Below are 14,695 nucleotides of genomic sequence, written 5' to 3' on the forward strand. Positions count from 1 at the left end.
CACTCCAAGCCTATGTCCTTCTCATCTTATCTTGCTGAGGTTTGAACTCTCTTTCTGAGAGCAAAAGAGCCTCTGTTATCCCTCTTCCAGAGGTACCATACTTGTACTTAGGCTCTATCATCCTGCAACAGCATGCTCACTAATACAGAAATGCATCAACTCAGGTGGCTCAGCACATCAGGCTTTGACAATATTATAACTCTCACAGGACATAGTTCTGTCAATACAACTCACGCAGTGTGGACTACTGTTGCTTATGTGATAGTTCGAGTTCTGAATATTCAGAAGAAAGAGAAAGTAGACATAGAATACCTGATGACATTTTTCAAAACTCAATCACCAGCAACTAAGCTAATATAAACACCTATAATCAAAGCTAATGAAAATAGTAATTTACTTTTCTAAGTATAGTTGCTTTCAATATCTTTGGAGAACTGGTTTTAAGACCTGGACAGATAGTTTATTATTGGGGGGGGGGGGAGTACAATTTCTCCCAAGTCCAAGTAAACCAAGACCTCAACATAAAACCAGATACACTAAATCTAACAGAAGAGAAAGTGGGGAACTGCCTTGAACATACTGGCATAGGAGACACATTCCTGATCCAGAACGCCAATGGCTCAGGCACTAAGATCAACAATCGATAAATGGACCTCATGAAACTGAAAAGCTTCTGTAAAGCTAAGAACACCATCAATAAGACAAACAGTAGCCTACAGAATGGAAAAAGATCTTTACCAACCCTACATTTGACAGATGTCTAATATCCAAAACATATAAAGAACTCAAAAAAATTAAGACACCAACAAACCAAATAACTCAATTAAAAAATGGGGTGCAGAGCTAAACAAAGGATTCTCAACAGAGGAATCCTGAATGGCCAAGAAGCACTTAAAGAAATGTTCAAAGTTCTTAGTCATCAGGGAAATGCAAATCAAAATGACTGAGAGTCCACTTTACATCCATCAGAATGCCTAAGACAAAAGCTTAAGCAAAACCAGCCTAAGACAAAAGCTTAAGCAAAACACATGCTGGTGAGGATGCTGGAGCACGAGGAACACTCCTCCATTACTGGGGAGAGTGTAAACTCGTACAACCACTTTGAAAATCAATTTTGTGGTTTCTCAGAAAATTGGGAATAGTTTTATGCCAAGAGCCAGCTATACCATTCCTGGGCATATACCCAAAAGACGACCCATTATAGCACAAGGCCATGTTTTCCACTATGTTCACAGCAGCTTTATTCATAATGGTCAGAAGCTGGAAACCCAGATGTCCTTCAACTGAAGAATGGAATACTACTCAGCTATTAAAAATGAAGACAGCTTGAAATTTGCAGGCAAATGGATGGAATTGAAAATATGATCTTGAGTGAGGTAAGACAGACTATGCTTTCAAACAGGAGCCTAGCATAACTGTCTCCTGAGAGGCTTCATCCAGCAGCAGATGGGTGCAGATGCAGAGACCTACAGCCAAACATTAGGAAGAGCTCAGAGACTTCTGTGGAATGGTAATGGATAGGACTGAGCAAGCCAAAGGGGTCAAGGATACCATAAAAAGACCTACAGAGTCAACTACCCTGGGCCTATGAGGGCTCACGGAGACTGATCCACCAAGCAAAGAGCATGCAGAGGCTGGAACTAGGCCCCTTACACATTTGTGGCAGATATGCAGCTTGGTCTTCATGTGGGTCCTCAAACAACTGGAGGGAGGGCTGTCTCTGATCTGTTGCCTAACATTGGATCCCCTTTCCCCAGCCGGGCTTCCTTGCCTGACCTCAGTGGGAGAAGATATGCTTAGTCCTGCTGCAACTTGTTGTCCAAGGGTGTGGTGATACCCAAGGGGAAGGGATCATGGAGTGGGGGGAGAAGGACTTGTGAGGTGGGACTGGGAAGAGAGAAGAAGGGCTGCAGCCAGGATGTAAAAGTGAATAAGTAAATAAATTAATGAAAAAAATTATAGACCTAGTTAATAGTTATTCATTAAAGAATTTTTAAAACTAGGGTTTTCAGAATACTAAAAATTAAAAAAATTAAATATCCAGAATATGTTAGTTTGTTTTCTATAGTAAGCGTTGCATTGTTTCTGGTATATTTATCTCACAGTCGTTTTATTCTTACTTGGTCTCTATTCACAGTACAAATGATATTTTTGCCTCCTTTTTTTGCCCTGTTTAACTTTTCAAATTGTTAAAAGTTCAGGTTAAAAAAAATGATGCCATCTGAATGTCCAATGTTTTCATTAGTACATTATAGACTGCACATTTTCCCAGCTTTGACTCAAAGTAACTGCTTCAATTAAGTTTCTTTAAAACAAACAAAAAAAGCAAATAAACATTAAAAACCTGAAATTTTATCAACAATGGATGGTCAAAATGAAAAGTAACTGCTTATCTGATTATGCTTATTACATATTAACAAAAATGATCAAAGGTTCTTATTTCTTCCTGGTTGAGACCATAATTTATTCTTGCGTTCCTGCACCACACCCACCCTACACTCAGTGATGTCCATGCTAACTATTTTCAGGATATGTTACTTGTATTTGTTTGTACTACCCCTCTCAACTTGTTCCCTAACTCAATTTAAACTGCATCTTTGAAACTCCAGGATCAGCAAACTATGGCCTGCAAAGCCAAATTTACTTTTTTATAAAAATAAGTTTTTATTAAAACACAGCCATGCTTATTCACTTAACTATTTCTTTTGCATTACAACAGCAGAGGTACCTAATGCCAGCAGAGACCAAATGACCCTTGGGAGTAAACTATCAGTCAGAACATACCTGTAGCATGCTCACATTACATTGTGCTTCTCTAGTAAATCTATCACTGAGTAGACGGGAAAGGCTGCTTATGCCTGTCTACCTGACTACTGCTCTAACTTGGCTTAGCCTAATATTTACTAACCATTCCTTTATAGTTAAAAGATTCTTAATTCTTGCTTTCCCTCCCATGGAACCTAGTCATTTGAGACCTTTTAATTAATTAATTGTTCCTCTTCTCTTTTCATTAGCTTATAACATGTTAATACTCCGTACCCTTAATCATAGTTCAGTCTTTATAAACAAAATCTAAATACAAACCTACTGTAAAAGGTAAGCATTTTAACTCCATCCCCTCACACTTGCATCTCACATAAAACAGAACTCCTCTGCAAAGTTCACATTCTTAGGGGAAATATTTAGAAAGAAACTTCTGTTCTTTATATTTTACTCAGACTTCTTAAAGAGGAAAAAAAATACTAACAACAGTTTTTTATCTGTTCCTTACTGGAAGTGTCTTAGAAGTTGTTTTCCAAAGGACCAACCCTCTTGTTCATCAGCTTCATTAGGGTATCCATGCCTCCTTATATTCAAAAGAGGCCTGCTAGCCCAGCTGTACTTCTGAATGGGCTATTAAGTTAGTTCAGTTTAAGGAGCTAAAGGGTAAGAAGTATGACACTTATTTTTTTTAAATTTAATTTTGTTATTATTTTTTAGTAATGTTTTACTTTTTGAAATTACAAGTTACATCATCTCCCCTTCCCTTCCCTTCCTTCAAATCATCTCAAGCACTCCTACTCTCTCTCAAATTCATGGCTTCTTTGTTGTTGTTGTTGCTGCTGCTGCTGCTGCTGCTGGTGGTGGTGGTGATGGTGTATGTGTTACTAAATACATAAATACAACCTGCTCAGTCTATATAATGTTACTTGTAAATATGTTCTTAGGACTGACCATTGGTATCACATAAGGAATTATTGTGCTCTTCCCTGTGGAAGACTTCTCCTCCCTCTCTCAGTATTCCTTAGTTGCCTGTCATTCTTTGTGTATGGTTGAGGCTTTGTGAGCTTCTCTCATACACATTAGCAATGACACCTATTTTTAACCATGGTTCTAAGTCAAATACTTCAATACAACCCTACTTAAGGTTAGTATTTTGATTCTGAATTTTTAGGTCTATGGAGGTTCAGAACCCAGTCTGGAAAAAACAAATAAAAAAATAAACAAAAACAAAAACAAAGCTCCAAACAACTGGAACATAGGACTCAAAGGATTTGATGGCAAACAGAGTTGGGAGGAAAAAAATCATACCTTTAAAGTATATAACAGAATGATATCATAAATCTAATAGTTAACTTGATTAAGAAAATATTTCTTTAAGTTTCTTTAAGAGATAAATTTAGAATTAAGACCCCAGTGGTTGGAAGCAGGGCTCATGTCTGCATCATAGATCTGGGAAGGCAAGAACAGGAGGATCTCTGGGGCTAATCTAACAAGATATGGAAACTCCAGATTTACAGAGATCCTCTTTCAAAAGCTCAGAACTTAGGAATACATCCAATGTTGATGTCTAATCTAAGATCTACATGCATATGTACACACATGTATGCATGTTATCCTCATGTGTCTATGCGTACACACAGAAGTACATACACATACTTGCACAGAACAAGATAAAGAAACAAAAAAAGGGATCATGAGTGATGGGTGTTGTTACTGGGGATGGAACTCAGGTCATCAGGCTCATGTGTCAAGTGTTTTTACCCACTGAGCCATTTTGCCAATCCTTAAAACATGCCCCATTTAATATGAGTACATTATGTCCACTTGGACATATCTGAATTACTATCTAACCTGTTACAATGCAGTCGCCATGTCAATCACTCCACTGAAATTTACCTAATCAAGATCACCTGCTACCCTCATGTAGCCAAAATACTGCACATTCCACGTTTCACATATGTACCAGACTCCTATCAACAGGTAACAGTCCATCTGGAAAAATTCTTTTCTCCTTGCAAATAGTGCTAACTCTCTGTTCTGGTTTACTGCTTATCTAATAGCCTTGCTTTTCAGTATAAACACTGGGAGGAGTCTGAGGTTCTTTTCTCTACTTCAGGAATTTTAACATGCCTTGGTGTGATGCCAAATCCTTTACTATCCAATAGTCTGCCCCATGTCCCTAGTTAATCTTACTCATCTGCATAGATTTAAATATCTTTGTGCTCATATAGTTCTTTAATATCTTTGGCATCAAAATACTACTATATAAATATTTTAACACTTTTCATTAAGCCAAAAAATAGCAAACACATGAGAAATGATATCTCAGTCCAATAAAGTTCCCTGTAAAAGATGAATTCTACCTGATTATAATTCTGTTATAGCATTCCATCTAGCCCTTTCTACCATTTATGAAGACTTAGTCCCCTGTCTGTCAACAGTGTGGAAAACATGAAGTCTAATGGACAAATTTACCTCCAATCTACACACCTTTCATACACACATTACAGGGAAAAAATTCAAGCTGAATTAATGGAGAAATCTCTCAAGGTATTATCCATAAAAGAATCTAGGGCCAAGTTAAAATTTCAAGGTGACTAAGGGTCCAAGGCAAAAGATACAGCTACAAAGATACCCAAGAATTTGGAGAAATATGTAATAAATAAAAGCAGATGAAGAGGGCTGTTGGTCTAAAGAACCAATATGGAAGGAACTGAATGATAATCTATGACTGAATACGGTTAAGAGCTTTTACTTGATAAACAGAGACAAATGAGAGGCACTAATCCCTTGTCAACTATGAAATCAAAGCAGTTACAAAGACTTACTGTATGTTTTAGGTTGTAAGTTACACCAGAAGAAAGTAAAATCAGTAACGCATATACAGATATAAACCAAAACCTTATGAATTTGCCCAAGTGCTTGCACTATCACAAAAACTGAACCCAGGAAATATTACAAGGAAAATAACTTGACAGCAGATTAAAGAAAAAAATCCCAACAGGCAAATGTAAGCAGAGCAAAGTTATTGGCATCTACAAAAGGAAAGCAGATGCAGGGAAAAAAAAAAAAAGATTCATTTTATTCTTTTATTTTCTAGCAAACACTTAACTGTGCTTCTAGTAGTAGCAGGTTGGACTGGACCCATCACCATTTCTTATCTACATTCTGTTACAAATAAAAACTTTTCAAATGATTCATTGATTACAAATTTAATCCTAAATATCTACTATAATAAGGTTCTCAATATTGTAGACTTACAAGTTTTGTGCTTGATGAATGCTAGTCTATGTACAATAGATTCTTCTTGTCTTGAACATGCTCAGGACACTCACACTACCCATGGTTGTGAAAATCAAAATTTAAAGCTTATTTTAAATAACAAAATTTATTTCATGTAACTTATTGAAATCTATGGTAGAAGCACACTGTAAAAGCATCAGTTGTTTATCCTAATGAATATGTGGCTAACTAGAAGCTATGGTTTGAGCTACCATCTGACATATCAGGAATATTATACTGTATATTGCTTGTTATAGAACACAAAATTCAAAATTTGAATGATATCTGCTAAGTATATATCACTTTTATGTCATTATAAAGTATAGAATCTTATGCTTAACCACTCTAAGGGCAACCTATATATCTTAAGAAAAGAATATCATCAAAAAAGAAGACAATGAACACACGCAAAGTAGGATACTTTAACTTACTAAGACTTATTAAGGGAAAAATACATATATGACCAAAACAAAAAACCCTATGTATCTTTGTGGTTCCTCCTAAGACTGAACTGAGGCAGAAATAAAGGCCAGTAGTGAAGGTCAGAGGAATATGTAGACACATAACAGAAACTAATCACATGTGCTGCCAAGCTGGGAAGGTGGCACACCGGTAGCCAGCCCAAGGCATACAATTCTAAGGAACGAGAGATGACTATGTGGTTAAGAGCACTTTCTGCTCTTCAGATGAAGTTCATAATCTCCTCTAACTCCAGGATTCCACATCCTACTTTAGCCTCAGAGGACACTCACACATATGACATAGACAGGCATACAGATAGGCAGACAGAAAGACATAAATACAGATAGGCAGACAGGCAGAGAGAAAGACACACACACACACACACACACACACACATACACACACCTGTCTGCAGCCTATCTACACATTTTGCCCAAAACTGCAAAATTATCCAAAATGCCTATTTTTTTAAAAAAAGATAATTTCGATACATGTCTTAACCTATGTAACAGATTCCAATTGTGTAATGTACATGATGCAATGGTATCACAACTGCCACCACTTAAAATAAATGGACATTGTATATGCTGGTGCTTGAAACGAGTTATACAGCTAATACTCTTTGACAGCTGCCAAACCGATCGGTGACCCATTAGTACAAATTCTCTAAGTAAACCTACTCTTCTGTGATTTAGTGACAAAGGAGAACTCTGTGGTAAGATAACAGAAGAGCAGGCAAGAAGAAACCAGAAGAAAGCATCAAACTGACTGCTAACAAGAAGACTCATATCAACCAAAAACAACCTCAAGATGATTTAATATGATAGTGTTTCATTATTGTTGTTATTACTATTGTACTTCTTGTACACAGGTTATTGCTATGACCTCCTGGTTGGCCTAGAACTTGCTATGTACATAGGATTGACCTTGAAAACACAGTTCCTCTGCTCTGCCACCAGAATGCTGTTACTAAGGGTAATGTGTGCACCACCACACTTAGTAATAAAGTTTTTAATAAGCTACAAACTAATTTCTTATATCCGTTACCAAAGATTCCTTAGAATTTAGAATGGTAAATGTAAAATCAATCGTACAGAAAATCAATACTTAGTTACGTGATTTTTAAAACTCTGTAACACTATAGTTATAGAAAACTTTCAATTCAGGAGATATGTTTTATCACAAATTAACAAAATTTATCTCTAGCAACCCAGCTCTCTCCAAATTACTTATTAAACAACTGAAAGATAAAATACAAACAAAAAAACCCAAACCAAACCAAAACAACAACAGCAAAACAAATCTTGGTAGACAGTGCCACTACTAGGTGCCACACTCAGAAGTCTAGCTCCCGAGCTGATTTTCTTATGATCCGCTCATTCTATACTAACCATATAAAAAATCAGAGTAAAAGGACACATTTGGTTATTATGAAGAGATTTTTAAAGTAAGTGGTATCATGGAAATCAAGAAAACTAAACTGTCCAATTAAGTCCACTTGCTACATGTTGCAGTAAATATAGTCTTCAAATTGAGATGTACCACAAATGTAAAATACCCAATTCTAAAACATTAGTAGTAACCCAACTTCTCAATTTCTACATGGATTAGTACAAAAATGATAGTATTTTTAATAAAAATATAATAGACTAAATGTGTTTTAATGAGGTAGATTAACAATTTAACCTTTGATTAGAAGATTTAACATGGGCTGGTGAGATGGCTCAGCAGGTAAGAGCACCCGACTGCTCTTCCAAAGGTGCAGAGTTCAAATCCCAGCAACCACATGGTGGCTCACAACCATCCTTAACAAGATCTGACTCCCCCTTCTGGAGTGTCTGAAGACAGCTACAGTGTACTTACATATAATAAATAAATAAATCTTTAAAAAAAAAAAAAAAAAAAAGAAGATTTAACATTTCATATTTGGTGTCAATTACTACTGAACCAGTCTTATATAAGACACTATTGTTTTATAGAATGTTTCTAAGCCAATCTTTTTCTTGTTTTATTTTGTAGTCTTAAGAAAAAAATATAGTTATATATATGAAAAAACAAGGATTAATTAAAAACAGATTCAAAAACCTTCTGCTTAGTTTTGGTATCTAAACTTACTTTTTTTCTAAAAAAATTAAAGGTCATTTTAGTGAAGTGAGTGACTAATACCACTCTGGGACCATAAAATATATAAATGTGGACTATCTTGTCCAATAATACATGCATGTTTGCACCACACACACAACACACACACATGCACGCAGAATGGGGGGAGCTTTAAGTTTAGTTAAATCTGCCACAATTTGAGATTCAAAATAATGACAGTGACAGATTTTTATCTTTTAGTAAGAATTCATGAAATCATGCAAAGTATAACTGAATAAGTATCAATTCTTAAAAGGACAAAACCAGAAAGCTGACAGATGCTAACTTTTGATGAAGTTTTGATGAGGTGATGGCAATACGCTGTTCTTAAAAGTACTTTCCCATAAGTTGCATATTAATTACAAAATGATGAATAATTTTCAGAGAAATATTGTAAATATCTTGACCAAATTTTAAGGTTGACACACACCAACACTTTGAACTTCAAACACAATGCACTGAGAAAAACAGAACATTTCTTCAGTAGTATTCCTACCAAATGCATAACAATCTAATCATGAGAAATCAACAATTCCAATTTGAGGGACATCATCAAAATAATGCCCTGGTTTTTTGTTGTTGTTGTTGTTATGTCAAGGCTAAGAAATACAAAGAAAAATTGAAGAAGTCTCCCCAGTTAAAAAGGACTAGAGACATGATAACCAACATATGAACTTCATTTTCTTAGAATGGATCATTCTAAGAGCTAAGGAACATACAAGAGATGGATAGAGAAAATAGATAAAATTTTAAAATGAACTATAAATTATAATGTAATATATGCTAAGAGTCCTTGCTTTTTGGAATAATGAAAAGCTTAGGTGCAAAAATGTCTTCAAAATACTCTCAAATTGGAGTGTGGGTATGTGTGTTGTCAGTGTGTATGAGTGTGCATGCAGGAGTTCAGGACAAAATTAATGAAAATACAACAAGATATGGAACAATTGGTTTACACAGGCAAGTGTAACTATTAGTTCCTGATTTGACAATTTTAAGACGGGAATTATACCAAAATTATTTTTTTCAAAAACTGGCCTGTTCCACTTTAAATATTTTAATTACTTTTCAAGTCTGAATAATGTTTTAAGCTTCATTAATATATTTATCTCATGTTATACTTAGCTGTTTTTAATTTTATAAATCATTAGATACTAATTATATTTATTCCATAAGAAATAATGTTCAGTGTCATGCTGGTTAGTAGATACTAATTACACACTCTATAAAATATGAGACTGTGTCTCTTAATGGTCAGTAGAATTGTGAATACTAGGATAATAGTCCCACATCCAATATGCACTCAAGCCTTTGTTACATGAGGATATTCAAAATCATACTCTAGCATAGAAAGATTATAAAAACTCCATTATAAACACAGCCATCAATTGGGACAAAACTTAAAGGACATTTTCAAAATTTAAAACAAAATCAAAAATTATTCAGAGGAGTAAATCTAAGGCAAAGACATGGGTCCCACATTTATAAAGGAAATATTTCTAGGTGGGTGCAAACATTCTCTCTTGTCAATCACTATAATCATTCACTGATAGTGAAGATAACTTTCTTCCCAAATTTTCAGACACTATACATTAACAAAAAGATAATCCTATTTGTTTAACTAGTTAAGTGAAGATGCAAGGTTTCAAGAAACTCCATTTGCGACGTAATACCAATTGACTGTAGAAGCTGAATATGTTTATGATTTTGAACTCTTGCTGAAAACCAAGTCTTAAATCATTTTCTTTCTCAATAGCCAGAAGAACGTTTTATATAAAAAGGTATTTCAATCAATAAGAGCACTGACTATTCAATATAAAAATGTATACATTTATACATCGACATACTGCATATAAGTCACACACATACATATAAGGAACAGGAAGATTTTCTGCAAAGTATGTATCATAGCAAAGGGTAGCTTAAAATAATGACTTTTATCACCAATTCACACCACTATTAAATGAGACCACTCCCCCAACCAACAGATGTAAATTCTGTTTAGAAGGGTTTTGTTACTTAAAAAATAGCAATGACAAAAACAATATACAAGATGGAACTCAGCAGGTCTCTAAGACAAAAACTGGGACTGTGAAACAAGTTCTCAAATATGGCTGTTTCTCAGGAAAACATTTTCATGTATGGTACAATACAACTGTATAACACTGAAAGTGTAAATATTTTTAAAAAAGTAACCTCATTTCCCATTAAATCAAATTAATTTGTTTCAGTTAGTCAAAATTTTACTTTCAAAAGTATATTTCTTTTATTCAAAGACATACTAAATGTATTTAGTGACACAACATGAGAAAAACAAATAGTCAAATACTGTAAAGCAAAACTTAAGCATGTTCATATTCAAATCACTGGATGCCTAACAGTTCTGTGAGCCGGTACTACAATGCTGTCAGTGCTGTTTGCTGGGACACCACAAGAAGGAACGCGACTATTTCTAGGCGGGTTTTCAACGGAACAGATCTAAACATAAGTAACTGTCAAAACGAGTCCACTTTGCATTCATGAAATACAAGTACTGACACACACACATTTAGTATGAGGGTTTTTCCCCACCACCACCCCCCTTCCATATAACTTTGCCACAGATCAAACCAAAATGCATTTTATAGAGGTGACACACTGCTTTTAAGAGCAAACTGCTTAAACATCACCGAAATGTTCATATATATATCCTATTCTGTATGGCACATTACTGAACTGGAGTTGCATCTGGTTTCATCTACTATGATTAGTGAAAACAAGACAGACCTAGGGCTCTAACCAAGCAAATCTGAGAGGGATGGGGAAGGGGGACAAGGCGCGAGGTGGCGCAAGAACAGATGAAAACAAGGTTAGGAGAGAGTTGTCTTCCCAAGGAACTGAGCTTACTACACTCAACTCCAAAGGCTGACACCTACTCGTCAGAAAAGAAAACCGACGCAACCACGCACTCCTAACACTGACCAGTCTCCACTCCCACCTCCTCCCCTCAAATGCTACCCTGTAGCCCCTGCCGAAGCACACCCTCCGCTCGCAACCCCTCTTGTTGCGCTGAACCAACCTGCTGGGTAACAGCTACGGGCAGACGTCGCACTCTTGAGAGAGGAAAAGCAGTGACCGCAACAAGGTAGGGAGGGAGTCCCAGTACTTCCCGCTACCCGGAGCAGCCCACTGAATGACAGCCCGGAGCGCGCAAGTTTGAAGCAAAACCGATCAGACCCCCACCGAAACGGAAAACTGAATTGCATTTGAACAGGAACGGGAGGCGGGGAGGGCTACGCGAGTCCATCACATGACAGCGAACGAGGACCGGAGTCGTCGGGGCGTCCTCAAGGAAAAGGGGGGGGGGCGTGGGGAGGGTGCCGTCGCCATAGCAACAGCCCCCATCCGTCCAGACTTCCAAAGAGGGAGGAAGAACTTCAAATCCCAACCGTCAGCGCTCGAGCGGCTCCTTCTTAAAGGGGTACACACAGATCCGAGGCCGCGCGCAAGAGGGCAGAGGCGGCCGCCCCCCCCGCCCCTCAGGCGCCGCCCCCGTCGCCCCTCGGCCCCCTCCGGCCCCCGCCCCGCGAGCGCCCCGCAACCCCTGGTCCCGCGTCCCAGGAACTAGGCAGCGTCTTCCCGGCCAGCTCCCGGCTTCAAGAAGGGGGTGTGTGAGCGCCCGGCCAGGGGCGCGGACCGGCCCGCCGCTCCAGGGTCCCCTCCGCCCCGGTGGAGAGGCGCGGTGACAGGGGCACCGGCGGGGGGCGACGGGCGCCGAGGAGTTTCGGGGCAGCGCGAGCGGGCGGGCTGCTTCCGCGGGGTGCTCGGAGACGGGGGAGTCCGAACTAACAGTTCCCCGGGAGCCCGGAGCCGGGAGGCGAGCGGCGGGGCGCGGACCGCGCCGGCCAGGGAGCCCCGAGACAAAAGGCGCCGCCGGGGCCGCCGCGCCGCCGCCGCTCCCATCGCTCCCCATTGAACTGACCCGAACCGGAGCTCCAACTACACCCCTCAGCCACAAACTCCTCCGGCAGCCGCACCGCGGCGCCGAGCCCGGCCCGGCCCGTGTCTCTCTTACCTACACAGTGCATGAGGCGGTGGCGCCAAGAGTCGAGTTCCCGCCGGAATCCTCTCCTCTCCGCCGCGCACCGAGGGCTCCGGCACTGAGCGGCAGCGGCGGCGGCGGCGGCAGCAGCGGCGGCAGCGGCCATTCTCTCTCTTCCCTTGTCCATCTGCGTCCCGCGTCACGCGCCCTCATTTACATACGAGCGGCGCAGGCACGAGGCAGGGGCGCGAGCCCTCGGCGCGAGCCCCGGAGCGCGCGCCCCCCGGAGGGGGGTTGATTGACACGTGTCACTACCTTCCTCCTGCCCTCCCCTCCCCCTCCCACCGCTCCCTCGGGGAGAGGCGGGGAGGGAGCGCGGAGAGAAGGAAGCAACCTGCCGCTTCCGCTGACCCCGCCTCCTTCTCCACCCCCCCCCCCCCCCCCCCCCCCCCCCCCGCCGGAGTTTACTCAGGCAAGCCATACCGCTCCCGCCGTCCACGGAAACCCTGAGCGGGAGCGAGAAACCCCGAGGCCAGCCAGGAACCCGCGTGCTGAAGGAGCGGACCGGCAACGCCTCCCTTCTGCCCCGGCGCGGAGCGCTGGAAGTCCGGAGACTTCATTTCCCAGCCTCCGTTGCGTGCCGGTGCCGTAGGGGAGCGCAAGAGAGCGACGCTATGCCCTCTGGGCTTTGTAGTCCACTCGCGTTGAGCGCTCTCCTAGCCAGTTCGCACTTTTCTAGCTCACAGCTTGCCCCCCCCCCCCCCCCCCCAGACATCAACTGTTTTGCCCCTGGTGGGTTTAGCCTCTAACTCCCTCCGCCCAAATGCCTGCAGGGAGGGCCTTGCCCTGGCCTATCTTTAGCTTCCTCGAGTTCTGAGAGGGGAGTACCGTGGGAGCCTCAAGAGTTGCCGGTGCCGGGCTAGGCAGCTCTTGAAGCGCTGGAAACTTTTCAGGGTCAATGTCATCTATCTTCACTTTCAGTGAAAGCGCTTGCCAATCATTCTACTGCATCCAGGAAAGATGTGCGAGGACATCAGTTTGCAAAGCGAAGAGATCTTGAAAAGCGAGAATAGTTACAAAGATCGGGGGAATGTTCAAGAGGCTTTTCGCCGTAAAAAAAAAAAAAAAAAAAAAAAATGGGTATAGCTGGTTGAAAACTCTAGAAGGGAAATCTCACATAAGCCTCAAAATATAAGCTCTAGGAGAACAGTGACTCACTAAGACTTTGGTGCCTTGTCTGGTCCCCCCCACCCCACCCCCACCCCCACCCCCGCCTAACCTGGCATGGGATTTAGCACTTTGTAATTGTTACAGATGGATCCTGCACTGTGCTAGAGAAAGTTTCCTTGGAGAGAGAATCTTTTGATTAAGTATATACTTAAAATTACTTTTTTTTAAAGAAAATATTTTTTGCACCAGAGCCATTTCTATATTTACGTCTGTATTGTCACAGGGGACCAAAAGCTTGTAAGCCATCCAGAGTTTACAGAGAAGTACTGTACATTACTAGGCATTTATGCTCACCTCTGCGGAGAAAAATATTTTAATTCTTAGGAACTCAAATTCTCAGTTCTGTATTACCCTCTATTTTGTGATATAGTCTTGTCTATCATTCTTTTTTTCTTCTTAGAGTAGTTTATTGCTCAGCGTTCGTTGCATCAGAAGTAAAAAATGTAGCATTACATCTTCATGAGAAATTTTCGAATGTGAAGTTTGAAGCCATGTGTTTACGAATATATGTTTGCAATCTTATCATTTGGGAGGCTAGAATAAGATTATGTGTAGAATAGAGATAGTCTAGATGGCGTTTCAGAAACAGAAATTTAAAATAGGAGTGGCTTATCGCCATAGTTTAGAGTGGGAAGATGGAATGGTTGTAATAGAACTCTTCTTCCATCTAGAAGCTCATCAGGCATCATGACAAGAGACACAAAAACAGGACCCAAAAGCATGGTCCAGCTTCTAGAAGTGTCTGATTAAAGTAACTTAATGAAAGTATGTGCTCATGCTAACTTGAAAGGAATGGTG

At 40.1% G+C, this 14,695-nt stretch overlaps 1 protein-coding gene across 8 annotated transcripts in view; it reads right to left on the minus strand.

Moving 5' to 3' along the window:
• Positions 1–12,983, minus strand: part of Lcorl (ligand dependent nuclear receptor corepressor like) — a 144,971-nt gene extending 131,988 nt beyond the window's left edge. For 7 of the 8 annotated variants that reach the window (XM_021211078.2, XM_029545458.1, XM_029545454.1 and 4 more), the window contains exon 1: positions 12,701–12,983. In XM_021211078.2, coding sequence (XP_021066737.1) covers positions 12,701–12,854 — 154 coding nt within the window. In that variant the 5' untranslated portion in view covers positions 12,855–12,983. The remainder of the gene's footprint in view (positions 1–12,700) is intronic. The other variant, XM_029545457.1, reaches the window with a different exon arrangement.
• Positions 12,984–14,695: the final 1,712 nt, after the last annotated feature.

This window comes from Mus pahari, chromosome 13 (assembly GCF_900095145.1).
Source record: "Mus pahari chromosome 13, PAHARI_EIJ_v1.1, whole genome shotgun sequence".
NCBI lineage: Eukaryota > Metazoa > Chordata > Mammalia > Rodentia > Muridae > Mus > Mus pahari.